This window comes from Pan troglodytes, chromosome 21, assembly GCF_028858775.2.
Source record: "Pan troglodytes isolate AG18354 chromosome 21, NHGRI_mPanTro3-v2.0_pri, whole genome shotgun sequence".
Lineage (NCBI taxonomy): Eukaryota > Metazoa > Chordata > Mammalia > Primates > Hominidae > Pan > Pan troglodytes.
In genome coordinates, this window is record NC_072419.2 from 56,362,450 (window position 1) to 56,384,797 (window position 22,348).

Consider the following 22,348-nt stretch of genomic DNA (forward strand, 5'->3'; position numbering starts at 1 on the left):
TGGTAGATGGGGTTTCACCATGTTGCCCAGCCTGGTCTCAAACTTGTTGGCTCAATGGATCTGCCAGCCTTGGCCTCCGAAAGTGCTAAGATTATAGGCATGAGCCACTGCCTCTGGCCAACTCTGTTAATTGACACATAAATGTAGGGAGACTTGATGTAAAAATCTGCCTTCACAGCTTCCTTGGAAAATCAGAAAGATCTGGCATTCACTCAGCCCATGTGCCCAGTACTTAGTAACACCTTCACACTCACCTGTCCCCACCCAGCTGCATAACATCAGACACATATCAGAACCCCAAGGATGTGGCCCGTGTCTTCTTCTCACAGTGACAGGGCCACCAGCAGCAATGAGGTGGCTCTAGCCTAAGGTCTCCTCTCTCCCAAGGTCACCTTGGCCTGTGTGTGACAGCTGACTGCATCTAGAAGGTGACCTTGCCCAGGTCTCACAAGGAAGTCTTTGAGGTTGATCTGTTATCTTCTGGAGCTCAGAGCTCTGTACAATCCACCCACCCCAGCAGCTTGTTTCTTGCAAACTGGAAAGAATGAAGCTTTCACAAGCTGCCTTTTTTTTTTTTTTTTTTGAGACTGAGTTTCACTCTTGTTGCCCAGACTGGAGTACAATGGCGTGATCTCGGCTCGCCACAACCTCCACCTCCTGGGTTCAAGTGATTCTCCTGCCTCAGCTTCCTGAGTAGCTGGGATTACAGGCATGTGCCACCACACCCAGCTAATTTTGTATTTTTAGTAGAGATGGGATTTCTCCGTGTTGGTCAGGCTGGTCTCAAACTCCCGACCTCAGGTGATCTGCCTGCCTTGGCCTCCCAAAGTGCTGGGATTACAGGCGTGAGCCACTGCGCCCAGCCAAGCTGCCTCTTCTTAAAGGAATTTCCTCCTCTGCCAAGTAAGGAAATCCCTAATGCTGTATCTTGAACTTTGTCATGAGGCTCCGTGATGAGGGAGTGACGTCAAGAAGGGACAGGCCAAGAGAGGGAATGTGACTGTCCCTGGGCTCCCTAAGGTCCTCTGAGGGGAGGTGCAAGAGGCCAGGCAGGGGCCGGGTGCGGTGGCTCATGCCTGCAATCCCAGCACTTTGGGAGGCCGAGGCGGGCGGATCACCTAAGGTTGGGAGTTTGAGACCAGCCTGACCAACATGGAGAAACCCCGTCTCTAATAAAAATACAAAATTAGCTAGGCATGGTGGTGCATGCCTGTAATCTCAGCTACTCGGGAGGCTGAGGCAGGAGAATATCTTGAACCCCGGAGGCTGAGGTTGCAGTGAGCCGAGATCATGCCATTGTACTCCAGCCTGGGCAACAAGATTGAAACTCCATCTAAAAAAAAAGGCCAAGCAGGGATCCACAGGCAGGGTGGAAAGGGGCACAGAGGCAGGGGCCGCTCCGTTTATGTGACACCATCCACATCGTTATGCAACACCACAGCTAAAGGTGCAGTACAGCCAACAGTGCTCCCACCCAGAGGGCCGGAGAACTTTCTCCAGTGGAGATGCAGTCCAATAAACTGGCTCTTGCCCCAAGACCAGAGTCAGTCAGAGATCCAGGGCAGTGGGGCCCCATGGCTGGCTTGCTGTTGGTCAGCCAGAAGGGGTGCTTTCTACACCCGCTGTCTCCCCAACCTTTGTCAGGTAACGACAGATGTTTCCCCACACCACAAGGTTCCACACAGTGAAAATTACCAGTGGATGCATCCCCTCCGGTACACAAACCTGGCAGGGGCTGGAGACCAGAGGTGTGACCCAGGGAAACCACCTGGCAAAAGTGGCAACATCTGGCCGGGCACGGTGGCTCACGGCACTTTGGGAGGCTGAGGTGGGCAGATCATCTGAGGTCAGGAGTTCAAGACCAGCCTGGCCAACATGGTGAAACCCTGTCTCTACTAAAAATACAAAAAATTAGTTTGGCGTGGTGGCGCATGCCTGTAGTCCCAGCTACTCAGAAAGCTGAGGCAGAATTGCTTGAACCCAAGAGGTGGAGGTTGCAGTGAGCCAAGACCACTCCACTGCACTCCAACTTGGGCGACAGAGAGATTCCGTCTCGGAAAAAAACAAAAACAAAAACGTGGCAACATCTGAACCTCAGACAAGCACTTCCTGTGTGCCCTAGGCTTAAACTCTGTCCATAAACTTTAGACCATCTGTAAACCCACCACCAAGGAAGAGCAAATTACACAAACGTGGGACACAGTGCCCACAAGATCACATATCCAAACAACTGTCTCAGAGGGTTTTGAGTGTTGTTTCACAGGCCTTAAGCCCAGGTCCACCCAGCCTGCATCCCCTCTGGTATATAAACCTGGCAGGGGCTGGGGACCGGAGGTGTGACCCAGGGAAGCCAGGTAAAGTGCACACTCTAGGATTTGAGACAGGATTTGTTTTCCTCTTGGGGGTAACTCAGCACAGAAGAGGCCACCTTTAGATTTAACCACGAATTTGTTCTGGGGTTTTCCAGCAGCATTTTATTATTTATTTATTTTTTGAGACAGAGTCTCACTCTGTCGCCCAGGCTGGAGTGCAGTGGCGCGATCTTGGCTCACTGCAAGCTCCACCTCCCGGGTTCACGTCATTCTCCTGCCTCAGCCTCCCAAGTAGCTGGGACTACAGGTGCCCGCCACCACGCCCGGCTAATTTTTTGTATTTTTAGTAGAGATGGGGTTTCACTGTGTTAGCCAGGATGGTCTCGATCTCCTGACCTCGTGATCCACCCGCCTCAGCCTCCCAAAGTGCTGGGATTACAGGTGTGAGCCACCGCGCCCGGCCATTTTATTTTTTAGAGACAGGGTTTCCGTCTGTCGCCCAGGCTGGATGCAGTGGCACCATCATGGCTCACTGCAGCCTCGACCTCTCAGATTCAAGTGATCCTCCCACCTCAGCCTCCTGACTAGCAGGGACTACAGGCGTGCACTACTACCCTTTTTTTTTTTTTTTTTTTTTTGAGACAGAGTCTCGCTCTGTCGCCCAGGCTGGAGTGCAGTGGCGCAATCTCGGCTCACTGCAAACTCTGCCTCCTGGGTTCATGCCATTCTCCTGCCTCAGCACCTGCCACCACGCCCGGCTAATCTTTTATATTGTTAGTAGAGACAGGGTTTCACCGTGTTAGCCAAGATGGTCTCGATCTCCTGACCTCGTGATCTGCCCGCCTCGGCCTCCCAACATGCTGTGATTACAGGCATAAGCCACCGCGCCCGGCTACACTGGCTAATTTTTTAACTGTTTATAGCGACAGGGGTCTCACTATGTTGCTCAGGCTGGTCTCAAACTCCTGGGCTCAAGTGATCCTCCTGCCTTGGCCTCCCAGTGTTAGGATTACAGGTGTGGGCCACCATATCTGGCCTGAAATAATTTTGGAACCTCTCCTCTCCTCCCTTGGGAGGGCTGACTGAGGATGAAGAACCCACAGCTTTCCCTGGCCCAATGTATGTACTTTCAGAACTGAAGGGCACCAGTCCCTGCAGAGGACTCCAAAGACCATCCAAAGAAATCTGGGCAGGGCTTTCTGGAGGGTGGCCTGTTGGGAAGAACCTGGCCCTTTCCTTACAGCCAGCTCTTCTCACACCTGAGCTGGCCCCAACAGCCAGAGGGAATAGCCTGCTCCTGCCACAGGGCACCAAGATCGTACCTGTGTGTAGTTGGGACTACAGCAGGAAGTTCAAACTCTGGGTAAAAAGTAGACACGTTCCCACTGCATATGCAGTAGATGGTAGACAAATAGTTAATCATCAGATCAAAAAAAATTTTTTTTAAACATCAGAAATACATGTGACAATCTGATGATTTTTTTTTTTCTCTGAATAGACTACTAAGTCCAGCCAATAAATGGCTTCTAGTGAAGGCTTAATAGCTCAAGACCTGTGAGGCTACTTAAAGGAAGAACGCTTTTTTAAACTACCATCTTGGGCTGGGCACGGTGGCTCACGCCTGTAATTCCAGCACTTTGGGAAGCCAAGGTGGGTGGATCACCTGAGGTCAGGAGTTCAAGACCAGCCTGGGCACCATAGTGAAACCCCATCTCTACCAAAACCACAAAAAATTAGCTGGGTGTGGTGGCGGGTGCCTGTAATCCCAGCTATTCGGGAGGCTAAAGCAGGAGAATTGCTTGAATCTGGGAAGTGGAGGTTGCAGTGAGCTGAGATCGCGCCATTGCACTCCAGCCTGGGCAACAAGAGCAAAACTCTGTCTCAAAACAAAACAAAACAAAAACCTACCATCTTTAGGACAGGGGTTGGCAAACTATGATCCATGGGCCAAATCTAGCCCACTGACTGATTCTGTATGGCTTTTAGCATGAAGAATTATTTTTACAGATGAACGTTTGCAAGAGGCTTGATGACAGGGAACACTAATGAGTCCCAATTAAACAACATGTTATCTCCTAAAAGAACTCCAGTCCTCACGTTAGTGGGCCAGTAGCATTATAAATAAACTGAATTCCACTTTGAATTTCACCAATTAAAAATTTGGGAAATCTGTTTTCTCTCAGAATATAAGTACTTACACAATGTCCTTAGATTTTGCCTCTTGGCCTGCAAAGTCTATATATTTACTAATTTAGGCCCTTTTAGAAAGTTTGCCGACCCCTGCTTTAGGATGTCAATTTGAATCCCAAAGCATCTAAAACATTAAATTCTGTCCCTAATATGCCAAGAGGAAGAAAAGTACAGCCTGTTAAATATTAACGCACACTTTTTATTATATTAAAATCAGGCAATGGTCTGACAATAAAAAGGCTGCTTATGGAATACTGTTATGTTAAACTTCACTTACAGGATGTTAAATCCTTAGAACTAAGGTTTTCCCCCCAGAAAAAGATTAATGGAAACATCAGTTGCTTTTCAGACTTGATAGTTGCTGCTTCAAAAGGTGGTTTTACACAAATACTAAATTAAAAAAAAAAAAAAAACCTTTAGTACACAATGAATTGCTTTTATTTCGGTATGCATCCACATTTCAGCATTTAGTGGTCCTGAACAGCAAGTGGAAAGACGCAGCAATTTGCCAGGAGGTCAAGCCCACCAATTTCGGGGATCTGCTGTGCACACCGGGTTCTTTCTTAATCCCTGCTGAGGATCTTGGGAAGCAGCAGCAGCACCAAAACCAAGGCATGCACCGGATTCAAGGTTCTTTTTGTTCCAGTTGTCAGATTCCAAACTAGACCCCAATGGATTGCAAGGATGACCAAATGAAAGCCCTGTTTAAAACTTCTTCAATTTTTAAAAGCAAAAGCAATTACAGGAAAGTAAAACAATTCAGAGGGATCATGTGTGCTTACAAGTATCTTCATGTGGTCTTTCTCCAAGTTCAACCACCAAGGACTCCGAGAGCTGGCAGGTCTGAGTAACCCTGGTGACTATTCGTTTCACCTTATCAAAACCTGAGCTAAAAACAATGCATCAGCTGATGACAGCAGAGGGTGGCAGGGCTGAGGACCCAATATTCATTTCCCAGGCTGGTGGAGAGTGAGTGAGTACGGTTCCAAAACTAAACAAGGGAGGTCAGAGGCTCTTTCCAACCTTACCTGATGGCTTCTGGCCAAAGCAAGGAAGTGTCATGGAAGGTGTTGGGTGGTGACGGTGCAAAAAGGAACTTGAGGAGGAGGGAGAAAAAGCAGCACCCCTCGATAAAGATGGGGGAGAGAAGATATGGGGAAAGCCCTGAATTCCTCACCGAAGGCCAATCTCAGAGGGGAGTGGAGGGGTTACAATCTATGCTTCGGCCAAGGGCGGGAGTGGAGGAGCGTGGGGACAGGATGATGGTTTGGAAGGGGCATCACTTAAGACTTAAAGAAACCAGGGGTGCAGGCGAAACACCCCACACACCTAGCAGTAGTCCCACAGGCTGCGACCTGAAACCTTCACATCTACTCTAACAAGCCCCCCAGGCTAGAGGGCTGTTGTTGCAGGGAGGGTGGGAGGCGGGAGGGTAAGGGGAGAAGGCAGAGACCCCAGGCCGTGTAATCAGCAGCAAGGTGATTGTGTGATGTGTCTTTTCACAGTTGAGTTAGATGTGCCCCACCAGTTATGATGGGAATCAATTTAAATAGACTTTCTTGATCCCAGAAGTTCAACTACGTGGACAGTGGTTACACTTGACAGGATGATTTGTTATAGCACAACTTATATATTTCAAATGGACAAAAAATTAGTATCATTTACAGTATCTTAAGATAAATTTCCTTTGAATGGGAGCTTCCTTTCCAGTACTTTGAGGTCTACAAGACGTATCTAGAAAATTTACTACTGTGGAAAATGAAGACTGATTAAATCGAATTGGGGGGAAGGGGAAGGGCCTGTGGTTTTTCTTTTTGATTAATTGCTGTAACACTGTCCTTCGGGCGGCTGAGGGAGTTTCATATTTTCTTTAGACATCATTAGGCGCCGAAGCTCTTGCAGGACAACTTTGATGCTATATGAATTCTGCCATTTTGCTAGCACTGATATGGCTCTTGGGTCCACCTACAACAAGGCAAACAAAAGCAAATTACTCTCAGACTCTCAAACAAAATAGCTATATGCCGGGGTTAAGCTAAGGTGCAAACTGGAGTAAGATGTACTTTTTAAGCCAAACCTGCTGCTAATCCTAATACCTTACATGTGGAATACCTACCTGCTAGAGTCCCTCCCTCCAGTCGGCCTGCCTTTCCCTTTTGTGCCCTGAACCATTACTATCTGGGATAAGGAAACGGTGGTACTGACACTTGGGTGAGACTCAACCCAGCCCTACTTGGCTCTTCAATAATGGCCGCTGCTGGGCTGGCGGCTGCCGGGCTCAGGACCTGTCCTCTTCACTGCGCCCAGGTCAGGGGGACAGATGTGCATGCAGGGCAGTACGGACAGCCAAGGCAAAGGGTGGCCAGGACACCTGCTCTAGTGACAAGGGCCTGCCACAGAGCCAGCACCTCTCAGGTTAAGGCAGCATTTCCCAAAATAAATTCCCCAAAGCACAGGTTGAGCTCTGGGCTCAGGACTTTAGGTGGAACTCAGATTCAGGATTAAACACTAAACACACTGTAACAAAGCTCATCTCTTTTCAATTTTCCAGTCTTCTGAGTATCTCAAAGACGAAGGCTTGGCGTGACGTTAACATGTGTAGCATCCCTTCAACACTTGCTGATCTCCTCTTTGAACAGGAGAGCAGGCCTCAAAGGCTCAAAGCTTTTGGCAAATGACACATGGAGTCAAGATTTATTAACATTGCTCTGTTTTTGTAATATTTACTGTTGCCATTATTGCCCAGTTATGACAACTGAGACAGGTTTTTCATTTATGGTAGTAAAAATAAAAAAGCAAGGCCATTAAAGGAAAAAAATATTACATGCCAGTGGTTCACAAATAAGGCCCAGAGGGTAAAGGTGTAGCCCTGGGAAAGATCTTCCACGTCTGTGCCTCAGTTTCCTCATCTCTACCTCATCGGGGTGGCATGAGGAAAGAGCTCATATTTCAAAGCGACCAGCACAGAACTAGCCCAGGGTAAGTGCTATATGAGTGATCGCCAGATATAATTGGGAAACAGGCCCCATCCCAAATCTGTGCTCCTATGCACAGTGATACAGTTTATCAACAAATAACCAAAGAACCTAGGAATTGGGCCCAGTCTAAAAGCTCCTGATGTTAAGTACAAAGCAATTGTCAACTCCAAGGAACAAGTGGGGCAGAGAAAACAACTTACCACTCCATTAGAACTATTTACTCCATTCATATTAATTTTTGTTACAAATCTTACAAAGGGGGGTGCTTCTGGGTATTTAGGTCCACATTCTATTTTAAGGCTGTATATTCGGTTTTCATAAATTGTCTGGAAAAAAAGAGTACGGAGATGTCACACAATTACAAACAAAGCATTCAAAAAGGTAGAGCTTGTGAAACCCCATTTATCCCTGACTGTAGAACTGGTACATCTGCTTCCAGCATGGAGTCTACTTGTTCTGTGGTAGGTCACCAGTTCTATACTAGTTCCTACACTAGTTTATATGACTTCCGGGCCTTGGGGGAATACAAAGAAGATGGAGCATTTAAGCTAGTACCAGTGAAGTTTTTAGTATTAAGTCTAATCAGAGGGACCTGTTTTTATGTTAATTTCTCTACTTTGCAGTCCTTCTCTGGGGAATGGCAAGAGGCATTCTCTATTCTAGGAAGCCGAGTTAAATGTCCACTCACCAGGATCATCAGCCAATCAGTTAAATAACACTATGTGGTATTAAAGCACAGAACAGGTCACTGCTTTAGAGAACCTCAAAATTAAGACAAGACGAGGGAGGGGTGCAGACTCAGAGCTGCTTCCCCCTTCTCCATCACTCCGGGGTTAGGCACTGGGTAAGGGATTTCAACTGGGGTGTTCCATCCCTCCCTGCAGTCTTTTTTTTTTTTGGTAGTCTGACCTGAGAGATTACTGGCATTCAATGGGTGAGGCAGCACAGGGAAAAGCAGTCTTTTTTTTTTTTTTTTTTTTGAGACGGAGTTTTGCTCTTGTTGCCCAGGCTGGAGTGCAATGGTGCGATCTCGGCTCACCGCAACCTCCGCCTCCCGGGTTCAAGTGACTCTCCTGTCTTCTAAGTAGCTGGGATTACAGGTATGTGCCACCATGGCCGGGTAATTTTGTATTTTTAGTAGAGATAGTGTTTCTCCATGTTGGTCAGGCTGGTCTCGAACTCCTGACCTCAGCTGATCTGCCCTCTTCGGCCTCCCAAAGTGCTGGGATTACAGGCATGAGCCACCGCATGAGCACCGCAGCCAAAAACCGTCCTTCTTTAAAAGGCTAACTGTGCCTTTGTTGAGAAACACTGAAAAGTCCAACCCCTTATGCCAATAACCTCTTCACTGTACCATCTACCCCATAAGCAGGGAGATGTGCTCTGTTGCCTGGCTATTCCTTCTGCTTGGAGCGTCCTGCCCCCACCTGAAACGCCTTGCAACCCTGAAGACCCAGCTCAAACACTACCTAGTCCCTAGCTTTCTATCCCATATGAAGTCACACTGCTATCACATGTGTCTGAAGACCACATTGAAGGGTGATGTCTCCCAGTAAAGAGTAACCCCCTCAAAGGCAGGGGCTCCCCTCTCTGTGGGTTCCCCTGTCAGGCATCAGTGCCTTCTCTGGCATCAGTACCCTCTCCGGCATCCGTGCCCTCTCCTCAGGAAAGGAGTCTTGTACTGCATAATTGCTCCCGTGTAAACAGTGGCATCTAGTGGTCTTTGGGGAGAATAAATCAGAGGATGTGATTTAAACCCTTGATTCAGAAGGCATTCATAATATACCCATGGAAACTTTTCTTGTCCACAGGGATCCCAAACTACAACCAAACCAAAACTGTGAATTTCTACCTACCCTCAACCTGCCCTCTTCCTCCTCAGTGAATGACATCAGCATCTACCCAGTTAGCTAAAGCAAAAACTAGCAGGCAACCCAATTCCCCTCTCCCTTACCCTCTACCTGCCAGCGGTCAGAAGGTCCCACTGTTCTACCTCTGAAAGAGACCCCGTATCCATCCACTTTCCTCCACCCCCGTCACCTCTTCTGAACTCCCCCAAGTCTCTTTCTCTCTTGCTCCCGGCACAGCAGCCAGACCAACGTCTTAAAAACAGGAAGCTGTCTCTGCTGGCTTAACCCTCTGATGGCTCCTAGTGACCTGAAGAGGAAGCCAAAGTTCCCAGACTGACCCGGGCAGCCCTAACTGCCTCTTCTTTTACTCTTCTCCCTCCCCTGCCCACCATTCTTCTTCAACCTTGCCAAGTTCTCTCCACCTTGGGGCTCTCACCCCAGCTGCTTCCCCTTGGAAGTGCTCCCGATCCCCTCAGCCCCTCCCAACTGAGGCTCAGTTATGCATCAGACACCCTCACTAAACACAGAAAAAGGAGGGTGGGGGCCTTGACAGGGGCCCTCAACTGAATTGGTACTCAAATGTTTGTTGAATGTTTCTCTTCACACTTTTATATTATAAAATAAACACCTCATTGCAATTAAGGTGTTTCCTCAAAGAAAAAAAAAACCCAGTAAACAGAACAAGTAGGAAGCAAACAAAGGCATGACTCACATACAGATTTATGGAAAATATAACAGATCCATCCTCAGAACCTATCATAGTCTCCATCAACAACTATATACTCAGTGTTGACTGAATAGATCCTGAATGGAGCAAAAATCATGCTCCCTGGTTTTGTCACACAATTCAAGAATGAAATTCCTTACATTTTAAGGAATCAAATTTCTCACCACTGATATTCATCTGGTAATTTCACTGGAAGACAGTAAAAAAAAAAGCCTCAAGTCAAGTTATCACAGACACACACCTGAAGGGTCATTTAAAAGCCCCAACCGAAGGCCGGGTGAGCTGGCTCACGCCTGTAATCCCAGCACTTCGGGAAGCCAAGACAGGCGGATCACAAGGTCAGTAGATCGAGACCATCCTGGCTAACACGGTGAAACCCTGTCTCTACTAAAAATACAAAACATTAGCCGGGTGTGGTGGTGGGCGCCTATAGTCCCAGCTACTTGTGAGGCTGAGGCAGGAGAATGGCACGAACCCGGGAGGTGGAGCTTGCAGTGAGCCGAGATTGCGCCACTGCACTCCAGCCTGGGCGACAGTGCGAGACTCCATCTCAAAAACAAAAAACAAAAAACCCCAAGCTAAGGCTGGGTGTGGTGGGTGACGCCTGTAATCTCGGCATCTGGGGGGGCCGAGGTGGGTGGATAACCTGAGGTCAGGAGTTTGAGACCCATCTGGCCAACATGATGAAACCCTGTCTCTACTAAAAATACAAAAATTAGCCAGGCATATTGGCAGGTGCCTGTAGTCCCAGCTAACCGGGGGCTGAGACAGGTGAACTGCTTAAACCTGGGAGGTGGAAGTTGCAGTGAGCCGAGACTGCACCACTGCACTCCAGCCTGGGTGACAGAGCGACACTTTGTCAAAAAAAAAAAAAAAAAGCCCCAAGCTAGACTTTAATAGAAACCAGGGTTACAGGGTTTCTGGTTTTTTTATTTTGTTCATGAGTGCTCCAGGGACCTGCTAAAAAGTTTTCAGCAAAGGAAATGTGCCTGAAGGGGAGAATTGCTGGAACATTCTGTGTCTGTGAGAAATACTGCTCTTAAGATTCATTATTTGATCATGAAACAAACACTTTCCACTTTGTTGATATGGCTCATGCTTTGTGGAGCCGTTTGGCAGTGCTCATCAACATGTGAAATGGGCATGCTCAGACCAGCAGGCCCCTTCCTAGCAATTTCCTTCAGAGAGACGCAAACTTGTGCACAAAATGTGAAGCACTGTCTGCAATAGCAAAAATAACTACAATCTACATGTCTCCTTGCAAGGGACTATATGAACATGGCACATTCATATAACCCGGAGACTTCGTAGCCTTCTCAAAGGCCGAGGGACACTCCTTGGGCACACACACACATACGAAAGACTGGCAAAACATGGCACCAGGTACAGATGATACATTGTAGGATATGTATAGCCTATAAAAGCAGACATACACTTTCTTCCGATTCTGGGTATATTTGTGTGCACACAGGCTACTTTGTCCATTAGGCACTACAGGCCCAGAGCCTGGAGATTATAAATTTTTCCTGGGCCAAATGCATACATATGAGATAACTCCAGTCTAATCATTAAAAAAAAAAAAAAAAAGACAAATTCCAATAGAGAGGCAGTCTACAAAATACCTGACCAGTACTCCTCAAAACAGCCAAGGACATCAAAAACAAGAAAAACCTGAGAAATGTCATTGCCACGAGGAGCCAGAGATATGATGACTAAGTGTAACGTGGTTATCTTGGATGGGATTCTGGAACAAAAACCAGATATAAGTAAAAACTAAGAACACCTGAATAAAGTATGGACTTTAGCTAATAATAATGTATCAACGTTGGTTTATTGGTTGTGACAAATGTACCATAATAACATAAGATGCTAGCAACAGGGAAAAGGTAGCACAGGAAGTACTACCTTTGCAACTTTTCTATAAGCCTGTAAGTATTAGAAAATAAAATTTGTTTTAAAAATGTATGAGCTAGGCTAGGCATGGTGGCCCACGCCTGTAATCTCAGCACTTTGGGAGGCCAAGACAGGAGGACTGCGTGAGCCCAGGAGTTCAAGACCAGCCTGGGCAACAAAGTGAGACCCTGTCTCTACAAAAAGTAAAAAAAATTAGCCAGGTGTGGTGGTGCGCCTGTGGTCTTGGCTACTTGGGAGGCTGAGGCAGGAGGATTACTTGATCCCAGGAGGTCAAGGCTACAGTGAGCTGTGATTGTGTCACTGCACTTCAGCCTGGGTGACAGAATGAGACCCTATCTCAAAAAAAAAAAAAAAAAAAAAAAAAAGTATGAGGTATGAGAAAAGGAAAAAGGTATTAATTACAAAAATATGCAAGGAAAATTACAAAATCTAAACATACAAAAAGGAAACATTAGGTCAACCAGTCACCTGCTATTCAGTTCCAATCTTACATAGTTATATACAAATTACGTTTAATGTACAATGTGGGTACATGCTATGTTAGAATGCAGATCACAGTAACTGTTGGGGAGAAGAGTGGGGACATGGCAGTTAGGGATAAGTCAGGAAAAAAGACTCCACACTAGGTTTTATAACAGAATTTAATATAAGACATTGCTTAAACAGGCGTCAGTGGACTGAAAATTCAAAGGGAATCTAAGCTAACACAGATGTAATAACTGAAATGAAGCAGGATGGAAACTCTTAAGGGAGTGGGGGATAAGCTGGAGTTTACCAGGGTTGAGTTTACCAGGGTTGGAGGCTAAGGAAGAGGTCTGAAGAGTTGAACTCAGAACTCTGAGGAAGGGGTGCTGCCTGGCTGCTGCTAGAACCTCCAAGGAGGGGGCTTGGCGGGATGTGATGAGGCTGGTTTTGTGAATGTCCCCAGAAAGCTGGAGGCTGAAACACACTGCTGATGCCAGGATGAAGGGCTGTTACCAGGGTGGTACAGACAGAACAAACAGGCAAACTGGATACAGCAAATCCCTTTTCCCTTCCCCATGCCTTTCAGGCTCTCTCTTGTGTCCCTGACTGGTGGAACCTTCAGAGGAAGCCAGCTGACAAAGGAAAAGTGTAGTGTGCAGAGTCCCAGCCCCAGCATCCAAAGCAGAGTGGAGAGAAGTGGGCTTGGAGTTTCCTAGCCAGCAGCAGCAGGCACCTCTCTGCACAGCGACGAGACACAATTATCCTTTGTACAGAGACTCTCCCTCTTCCCACCATTCATGGCATCTTTCTGAGTGAGCACGGGGCCCATCTCTAGGCAATAGTAAGTTTTCACTTCTCTAGTTAGGTTGTAGAATATTTGGGTGGCACTCAAATATTCTTAAGGACTGAATGGTCAAATTAACCACATGATCCTAATAGAAAATAAAAAGTAGGAGGCATTTGCCCCTTCACATTTGCTTGCTGTTCCTTTAGGTATCACCCCAGTATGAGCCCCTCACCTCGGCAGCAAGAGCTGGTTCTGGGCTTCAGTGTCTTTTGCACTCCCCCAACCAGGCTTGCCCCTGCCCCGCAGGTGCCAGCAGCAGCAGAGGGGGCACCTTTTCCCCAAGTGCCAGGTTCTGACAGCCCAAGCTTCCTCTGCTGGCCTCCCAAACCCAGAGGGTGGTTACTGTTTCTGCAGCAGTATCTCTGTGTTCTCATATTGTGCCTTCTTTGATTTTTTAGTCCAACATCTATTTGATCAACTTCCTATATTAAATTATCTCTGTTGCCTAGTATTGGGTATCGATCCAAAGGAAATTAAATCAGTATCTCAAAGAGATCATCTGCACTTCCACACTCATTGCACAGTTATTCACAATAGCCAATATATGGAAACAACTTAAATGTCCTAGAGAAAATATGGCATATATCACACAATGAAATATTATTCAGCCATAAATAAGAAATCCTGCCAGTCGGAGAATTGCTTGAACCTGGGAGGCGGGGGCTGCAGTGAGCCGAGATGGCGCCACTGCACTCCAGCCTGGGCGACAGTGCGAGACTCTGTCTCAAAAAAAAAAAAAAAAGAAAAAAAAAAAGAAATCTTGCTAGTCATGACAACAAGGATGAGCCTAAAGGACATTATGCTAAGTGAAATCAGCCAGACACAGAAAGACAAAAAGTGTATGATCTCAATTATACGTGGAATCTAAAAGTAGAACTCACAGAAGCAGAGAACAGAACAGTGGTTGACAGGGACCAGGGTGTAAGGGGAGATACTGGTCAAAGGGCACAAACTTTCAGTTATGAGTAAGTTCTGGGAATCTAATGTAAAGCATGGTGACTACAGTTAATAATACTGGATTGTTTACTTGAAATTTGGTAAAAGAGTAGATCTTAAGTGTCCTTACCACAGACACACAAGGTAGCTACACGTGGTGATGGATGCGTTGATTAATTTGGTTGTGGTAATCATTACACAATGTATATCAAATCATCACACTGTATACCTTGGATATATACAGCTTTTATTTATCAATTACATCTCAATAAAGCTGGGAAAAAAATTAGCTGGTATGATTTCTCTTTTCCTGACTGACACAGAGTTAAAGTGGGACTAAGTTAACTTCTTATTCTATATACTCTGTATTGTTGGAAAAAAAAATTTTTTTTTGAGACAAGAGTCTCACTCTGTCACCCAGGTTGGAGTCCAGTGGTATGATCTTGGCCCACTGAAACCTCTGCCGCCTGGGTTCAAGCGATTCTCCCCCCTCAGCCTCTTGAGTAGCTGGGACTACAGGCGCGCATCACTACGCCCAGCTAATTTTTGTATTTTTAGTAGAGATAGGGTTTCAACATGTTGGCCAGGCTGGTCTCGACTCCTGACCTCAAGTGATTCACCTGCCTCGGCCTCCCAAAGCGCTGGGATTACAGGCGTGAATCACCACACCTGGGCTTTTGTCATTAAAAATTTTTACAAGAATATATTCATATTCATTAATCAGTCATATAACTTAAGGCTTTTTTTTTTTTTTTTTTTTTTGAGATGGAGTCTCGCTCTTGTTGCAAGCAGTGGCGCGATCTCGGCTTACTGCAACCTCTACCTCCCAGGTTCAAGTGATTCTCCTGCCTCAGCCTCCTGAGTCAGGCATCTGCCACCGCGCCCAGCTAATTTTTATACTTTTTTAGTAGAGACCGGGTTTCACCATATTGGCCAGGCTGGTCTTGAACTCCTGACCTCAGGTGATCTGCCCGCCTCGGCCTCCCAAAGTGCTGGAATTACAGGCGTGAGTTACCACGCCCCGCCTCAAAGCTTTTAAAAAAGAGATCAGTCAATATGCACTGATATAGAAAGATGTCCACCATCTATTAGGTGAAAAAAAATTAAGTTGTAAAACATTATGCATAGGAAGATCCCATTTTTCTTAAAAAGATATATATATTTACGTTTGCATACCCACAGCAAAAGTGGGTAGAACCACACCACACACCAACTTAAGTTTCATTCGATGGTGAGCATAATGAATCAGAGAAAGGATCACTTTTCTTTTACTTCCTACACCCCTGTAATTATGTTCAGTTCCTCTGAAGCATGGGTACCAGTACTCCAGGGTATAAACACACATCCAGGCTCTAATCCACACATAAAACACTTGGCCGGGTGTGGTGGCTCATGCCTGTAATCCCAGCACTTTGAGAGACCAAGGTGGGCGGGTCACCTGAGGTCAGGAGTCTGAGACCAGCCTGGCCAACATGGCAAAAACCTGTCTCTACTAAAAATATAAAAATTAGCCAGGTGTGGTGGTGTGTGCCTATAATCCCAGCGACTAGGGAGGCTGAGGCAGGAGAATCGCTTGAACCCGGGAGACAGAGACTGCCATGAGCTGAAATCACGCCACTGCACTCCACCCTGGGCAACAGAATAAGACTCCATCTCAAAAAAACAGAAAAAACACTATTTTGGAGAACCCCAGAGGCACAACAGTGCTTCTCGATGAGGGCCATTTTTGCCCCTCTGCTGGGAAGGGGAAGGGAGGATCAAGCATTGCCTAGACACATTTATGGTTGTTGCAATGGAGACAGGGGGTACTGCTGGCATCTAGTGAGTAGAGGCCAGGGATGCTGCTAAACAGCCTACAATGCACATACCTAGCACTCTCATGACAAAGAAAAGAACCAGCCCTATATGCCGAGTCTGAGAAACTCTGCTCTATATAACTTGACTATTGTTAGTACTTCTGTGGTCAAAGTAGAAATATTCCATGTCTAATGCTGTGGACAGCTAGACATTTGCCAGAATTGTGCAAGGAGCAGTTGGCTCAGAAGCTTTGTTTTTAGGTTTGGAGGATTTGCTTTTCTTTAAATAAACAAACAAACAAAAAAGGTGGGGGCACTATTTAAACAGCACACACATATGACTAAAACATTCAAAGAGTACAGAAGGGTATATGGTAAAAAGTAAGTTTCCTTTCCACTCCAGCCCTAGCCAGCCAGCTCCCTTCTGAAGAAGACAACCACTGTCAGCAGCTTCTTTCCCATTCCTCCAGAGGTATTCTAAGCACACAGAAGCAGTGTATGCATGAGCTCTTCCTCTGCACCCAAGGCCCCCCACTCCAACTGGCAGCATACTCTGTCTCCTGTTTTATAATTTACTTTTTCACAATATCATGGAGATCATTCCATTTCAGCACACATAAATCTGTCTCATTGTTCAACAGCTAAACAGGACATAATATGGTATACTCAAAGACAATGATGTTGTTTCCAATATTTTGCTACTACTGACAGTGCTGCATGAAATAATTTTGTATACTGCCTTTGGGCAATACATTCAAGAGAAATTGGAAAGTAAATTCCTAGAAGAATTCCTGGATCATATGGTATAAACCTTTGAAATTTTGATGGAAAATGTTCTTTTGAGTAAAACAATAACAAAAACCTAATAAGGAGATGAGTTACTCAAGTGCTCTATTCAGATGCTTTAATAATTATGTGGATATTCGAGTTACACAGCAAATAGCTCATGTGCTAATCATGAAAGATTGGTCACAGGAAGCATCTACACACAGATAGCTCCTTTTATGACTTAGTTTCTAACCTTGGGGAACCAGGATAATAAAAACTACAAGGGTGAAAAGACAATAACAAGTGTTGGTGAGAATGTGGAGAAATGGGAACTTTCGGGCATTGCTAGTCGGAATGTAAAATGGTGCAGCCACTTTGGGAAACAGTTTGGCACTTCCTCCAAATGTTAAACACAGTTACCATATGATCCAGCAATTCCACTCCTAGGTATACACCCAGGGGAATTCAAAAATGTATCTCCGGCAGGGCGCGATGGCTCACACCTGTAATTCCAGCACTTTGGGAGGCCGAGGTGGGTAGATCATGAGGTCAGGAGTTCAAGACCAGCCTGGCTAAGATGGTGAAACCCCGTCTCTACTAAAAATACAAAATTAGCTGGGCGTGGTGGCGGGTACCTGTAATCCCAGCTACTCGGGAGGCTGAGGCAGAGAATTGCTTGAATCTGGGAGGTGGAGGTTGCAGTGAGCCAAGATTGCGCCACTGCACTCCAGCCTGGGAGACAGAGCGAGACTCCAACTCAGAAAAAAAAAAAAAAAAAAAATATATATATATATATATATATATAAAATATATTATGTATGTTATATATATAATATATATAGGCTTGGAGGATTTGCTTTTATTTAAATAAAAATATATTATATATTATAATTATATATCTTATAATTATATGTAATATATATTACATATCATATGTTATATAAATATACAGTATATATAATATATATAACATATGCATTATATAATATATAATGCATTATATATTATATATAATATATAATGCATTATATATTATATATAATATATAATGCATTATATATTATATATAATATATAATGCATTATATATTATATATAATATATAATGCATTATATATTATATATAATATATAATGCATTATATATTATATATAATATATGTCCATCTTCAAAGGAGGAAAAATTAGGTAGCCAAAAACAACTATGTCCATCTATTCCAGCAGGTGTAGGTAAAAAAATAAAAAGAAAATATATGTCCACATACAAACCTGTATATAAATGTTCCTAGCAGCATTATTTATAATAGCCAAAAGGTAGAAACAACCCAAATGTTCATCAACAAATGGAAAAACAAAATATGGCATATCTGTACAATGGAATATTATTCAGCCATAAGAAGAATAAAAGTATTGATAGATGCTACGATATGCTTGAACCTTGAAAAAATTATGCTGAGTAAAGGAAGCCAGTCACAAAAGGCCACATACTGTAGAATTCCATTTATAATAGATGTTCAGAAAAGGCAAATTCATTGAGCTAGAAAGTAGACTGATGATTGTCAAAGATGGGAAATGGGGGATGTGGGAGGGAGAATGGGGGGTGCCTACCGATGGGTATGGGGTTCCTTTTTGAGGTGATGAAAACGTTCTGAAATTAGTGACGGATGCACAACTCTGAATGTAAGACCACCGAACTGTACATTTAAAAGGGTGAATTCTATCCCAATAAAGCTGTTACTAAAAACAAATACATGGAGGACTCCTGGCATACCGTAGCTACGCATTACAACTTCCAAAGCCTCTTTTGGAAAGAGATAAACTGAAATTCAGGGTAGCCCAAGCTGTTTTAGGCAGACAGAATATTTTCAGCAGAACTTACTGATTCATTGTTTTGTGTGTTTTTTTGAAAGTGTACAATTCAGTGGTATTTAGTGTATCGCAATGTTGTACATTGGTTCAATTCTCAGTATTTTAGAACCTGTAAATCAGTAAGTTGATTAACAAATCTACTGAGTACCCCATTCTGAGTCATTTCTAGGTATTCTGGGAAGTAAGGAGGGAAGCACAGTTCTCATCCTCAAGAAACCGAAATCATTCTTAGGAAGAGAAGACATGCAGTGAAGAAGACGTCAGCGTATGATGGACCTTCAGAGACAGCAAAGAAAATTATCTCCATGGAGAAACAGGATTTCTAGATTGGGTTTTCCCCGGTATTTAGCAGATGCAGAAAATTCTGGTTTTCATAGGAAAAAAAGGATAAAGAAATGAGTAAAAACAGATCAAATGTATATATTTTTAAAACTCCACAAAACTATAGGGTCACAAAATGACTTAAGAAGCAACATTAAATGGCAAAGCCAATCATTCACCATGAGTGTTGATGACCATCTGAAGTGAGCATTAGTGTCCTAACACTTAACGAACATGTCACTTGTCCCTGTTCCAGCCCGGGCCACGCCCTACATGTCTTTCTGCTCTCACAGTGCTAGTGCAGAGTCCTGCACACAATCAAAAGAATGAATGTCGTCATCATCCTTAAACACAAGCAGACACAGGACAGGTCTTGCTACATTCAGGCAGAGGCCCTTACTGCTTGTCTGAAGTGTGTGTCACAGTATGGAAACCAATTTCTTGACTCCTACATCAAGTTACTACTTGATTAGTGTCTTCTATAATGGTAACAGATGAAAACTCAAAATGTAAACAAAAGGGAGACACCACAGCACAGTGGTTAAGAGCACAGGCTCTGGAGTCAGATCTGGTTTGGGGGTTACCAGCTATGTGGCTTTGGGCAAGAGACCTGACTCCTCTGAGTCTGTCTCCTCATCTGTGAAATGGAATGCAATTGCACCTAACAATAGGGTCTTGTGAGAGTTAAGAGACATTTCTTGAGGGTTTACTATGTGTCCTCAAAAAACGGTTGGCTGGCATTATGAAGACTGGGAACTCTGACAAATCAGGAAGGTCTGAAAGAGGCCACTTTTCCCCATCCTCATTGTCTTCGTCTTCTTTGCAAAGGCCTCTGGGTCTAGTAGTGCCTGGAATAGACCAGGAGCTGACAGGCTGGCCAGGGACCTTTGCTGAATGGCCCAAGGAACTAGGATACAGGTGCACGGCAGACCTGGGAGACAGTGAAGAAAAACCACAACTGGGAAGGCTTTCCAGAGTTAATTTGGAGACTGGCTTCAGGAATGCTGGCTATACCTAGGGCCTAGTTATTTGGTTAGCCCAGAGATTGTTCTGAACGACATCTGACGGTGCAATGACTTCACACCTCACTGTCTACATTGTCATATAAATTCACACTATGAGTCTAAACAGGTTTTTGCTTACCATTTAGAGGGGTTAAACAGCATCAGAGGAGGTTCAAATATATAAACTGAAACTGGTCAAAAAAGAATAGCCACATTTCAGAAAATATACCATTGGTGAGCTTTTTTTCCGTGATAAGGCTAATATTTTTTAAAAGGAGGCACAGTGAATTTAAGACATTGACATTTATAGCCGTAGCTCGACGCTTACTCTTGGAGGCCCAATTATCATCCCTGTCCATCTTGTAAGTGTCATGTCTTCGTCATCTTCTAGACCCCAGCTAACTGTGCCATCTCCTACTCCTTTCTGGCCTTCTTCGAGTTCTTCCAACAGTCGGAAATTGCGAGGGACTTTTACTCCTAAAATAAATGGAAAGAAATTCAAGATACCAGCAACTCCAGGGGAACTTGTAAGCCTAGAGCTAGCTGCTCATTATCTCTCCCTGGGAATCAAGATGCTAACATGCAAAAAAATCACGGAAAGTTATCACACCTCAAACTTGCTACTTATAAAGCTATCAGTATCAACCAGCACAACCAGAGGGAAGGGGCACATGGTTCTCTGACAGGTGAAGTGACTAGGGCTAGATAACCAAACTTAGAAAGATACCCCACCCCTACCCCTTGGACAAACCTCCTAAGGGGCTTACGTGTCTAAATGTCTATGAATTGGGGTCAACTAGTATGAGATGAAAACCATCAATATCAGGTGCTAACAAAAGTACCTTGGAAGACAAGAGGCTAAGACTATGCTTATTTGTTGGCATGACTCTCAAACAACCTTTAGGAGGAATAGTCACCATGGATATGGCAAATAAAAATGGTATCCTCTTAATCAACTAAGAGTCAACTGAAGGCACCAAGGATAAAATATTCTATTGTTTTTCAATTATTTAAGTGATAGTTTCTCTTTTAACTTACAAAAAAGCTAAAAGGGAATAGCTGGTTCTCAATTTTTTCCCAAAAATCCCAAAGCCTGGCAAGTAGCTCTTGAAAGCAACGCATGAAAACACCTCACAGGTTCAAGCCACAGTACCGGGTTCAGGCTGAGGCTTGAGCCATTTCTAGGTGTCTTCCAGAACAGAACCTAGGTACTGGTGCCAGACAAGGGATGGGGCTATGGGAGGAGAGAGAGATGGACTTTCCTTCTGTGCTTGGGGAACAAATCATCTCTCCTAGGGTTGCACTCCCAACCAATCCTGACTGTCTCTCCTTCCTCCCCCATTTTCCCTGGCATATGCACTATTTTCTCTGGAAAAAACTCAGGATCCAGTCAAGTTTCAAGTTCTCTGCCTTGAATGCTGAGCTCTCAATTGGCCAGACTCTCAGAGACAAACAGGACTAACTATGTGACTGTGAAGAGAGGCTCACTGGAGGGACCCCAGATTGTGGGAGGTGTTGCCAGTATATGTATTTCCCAAAGTGTAGGACACATGCCATTAATTCAATTGGAATAAATATTTGAGCACTTAGTATACATCGGGGACTTTTCTAAGCACTGAAGAACAAGCAGTGAATAAAACAAAAATGCCTGCAGCTTACATTCTAGTAGAAGACATATAATGGACAAAAATGAATATGTAAATTATACAGTTTGACAGATCCTGGTGTTCCGGAGGAGGGAGTAATACGGGAGGGGCTATACTTTTCAATGGAGGGATAGAGGAAAAGTGTTATTGCAATCAGGTGTCATAACTAAAGACCTGAAGAAGGTGAGAGGGCATGATTTATGGATAGCTGAGGAGAAAGTCTTTGAGACAGAGCAAACAAGTGCAAAGGCCCTAAAATAGAGGCTGCTTAGGGTGTCAAAGGACAGCAAGGAGGCCAATTTAGCTCAACCCAAGTGAGGAAGATGAGAGAGCAAGAGGAGATTAAGGATGCCAACTGTTACTGAGTGACATGATCTGTCTTGTTTTTAATAGGATCCCTCAGACTGCTGTGTGAGGATGAGAGTGAAGGGAGCAAGGGCAGAAGCAGCTAGGAGGCTACTGCAATAATCCTAGCAAAAGATAATACCCGTTTGGACCAGGGTGATAGCAGGAAAGTAGTGAGGAGCGGCGTAATTCTAGGCATTTTAGAGGTCTGAGCTGTGGAGATTTGCTATCAGGTTGCCTGTGAGGTGTGAGAGACAAGAGTCAACTATAGCTCCCAGGTTTTTGGTCCAAGCAACTGAAGGACAGAGTTGGTAGTGGTATGTTAGAGGACTTTCGGTGGTATGTGATTGAACACTTCGTTTTACAGTCATGTATTTATGTT

At 44.7% G+C, this 22,348-nt stretch overlaps 1 protein-coding gene across 12 annotated transcripts in view; it reads right to left on the reverse strand.

Annotated features, from left to right (window-relative positions):
* Positions 1-4,680: 4,680 nt before the first annotated feature.
* Positions 4,681-22,348, reverse strand: part of UBE2V1 (ubiquitin conjugating enzyme E2 V1) — a 34,983-nt gene continuing 17,315 nt past the window's right edge. For 5 of the 12 annotated variants that reach the window (XM_016937117.3, XM_063802394.1, NM_001205077.2 and 2 more), the window contains 3 exons: positions 20,304-20,452; positions 7,681-7,806; positions 4,681-6,467 (listed from right to left, as the gene is read on the reverse strand). In XM_016937117.3, coding sequence (XP_016792606.1) covers positions 6,321-6,467; positions 7,681-7,806; positions 20,304-20,452 — 422 coding nt within the window. In that variant the 3' untranslated portion in view covers positions 4,681-6,320. Of the gene's footprint in view, positions 6,468-7,680; positions 7,807-19,046; positions 19,903-20,114; positions 20,453-22,348 lie in introns of those variants that run through there. The other 7 variants (XM_024351996.3, XM_063802398.1, XM_063802395.1 and 4 more) reach the window with 5 other exon arrangements.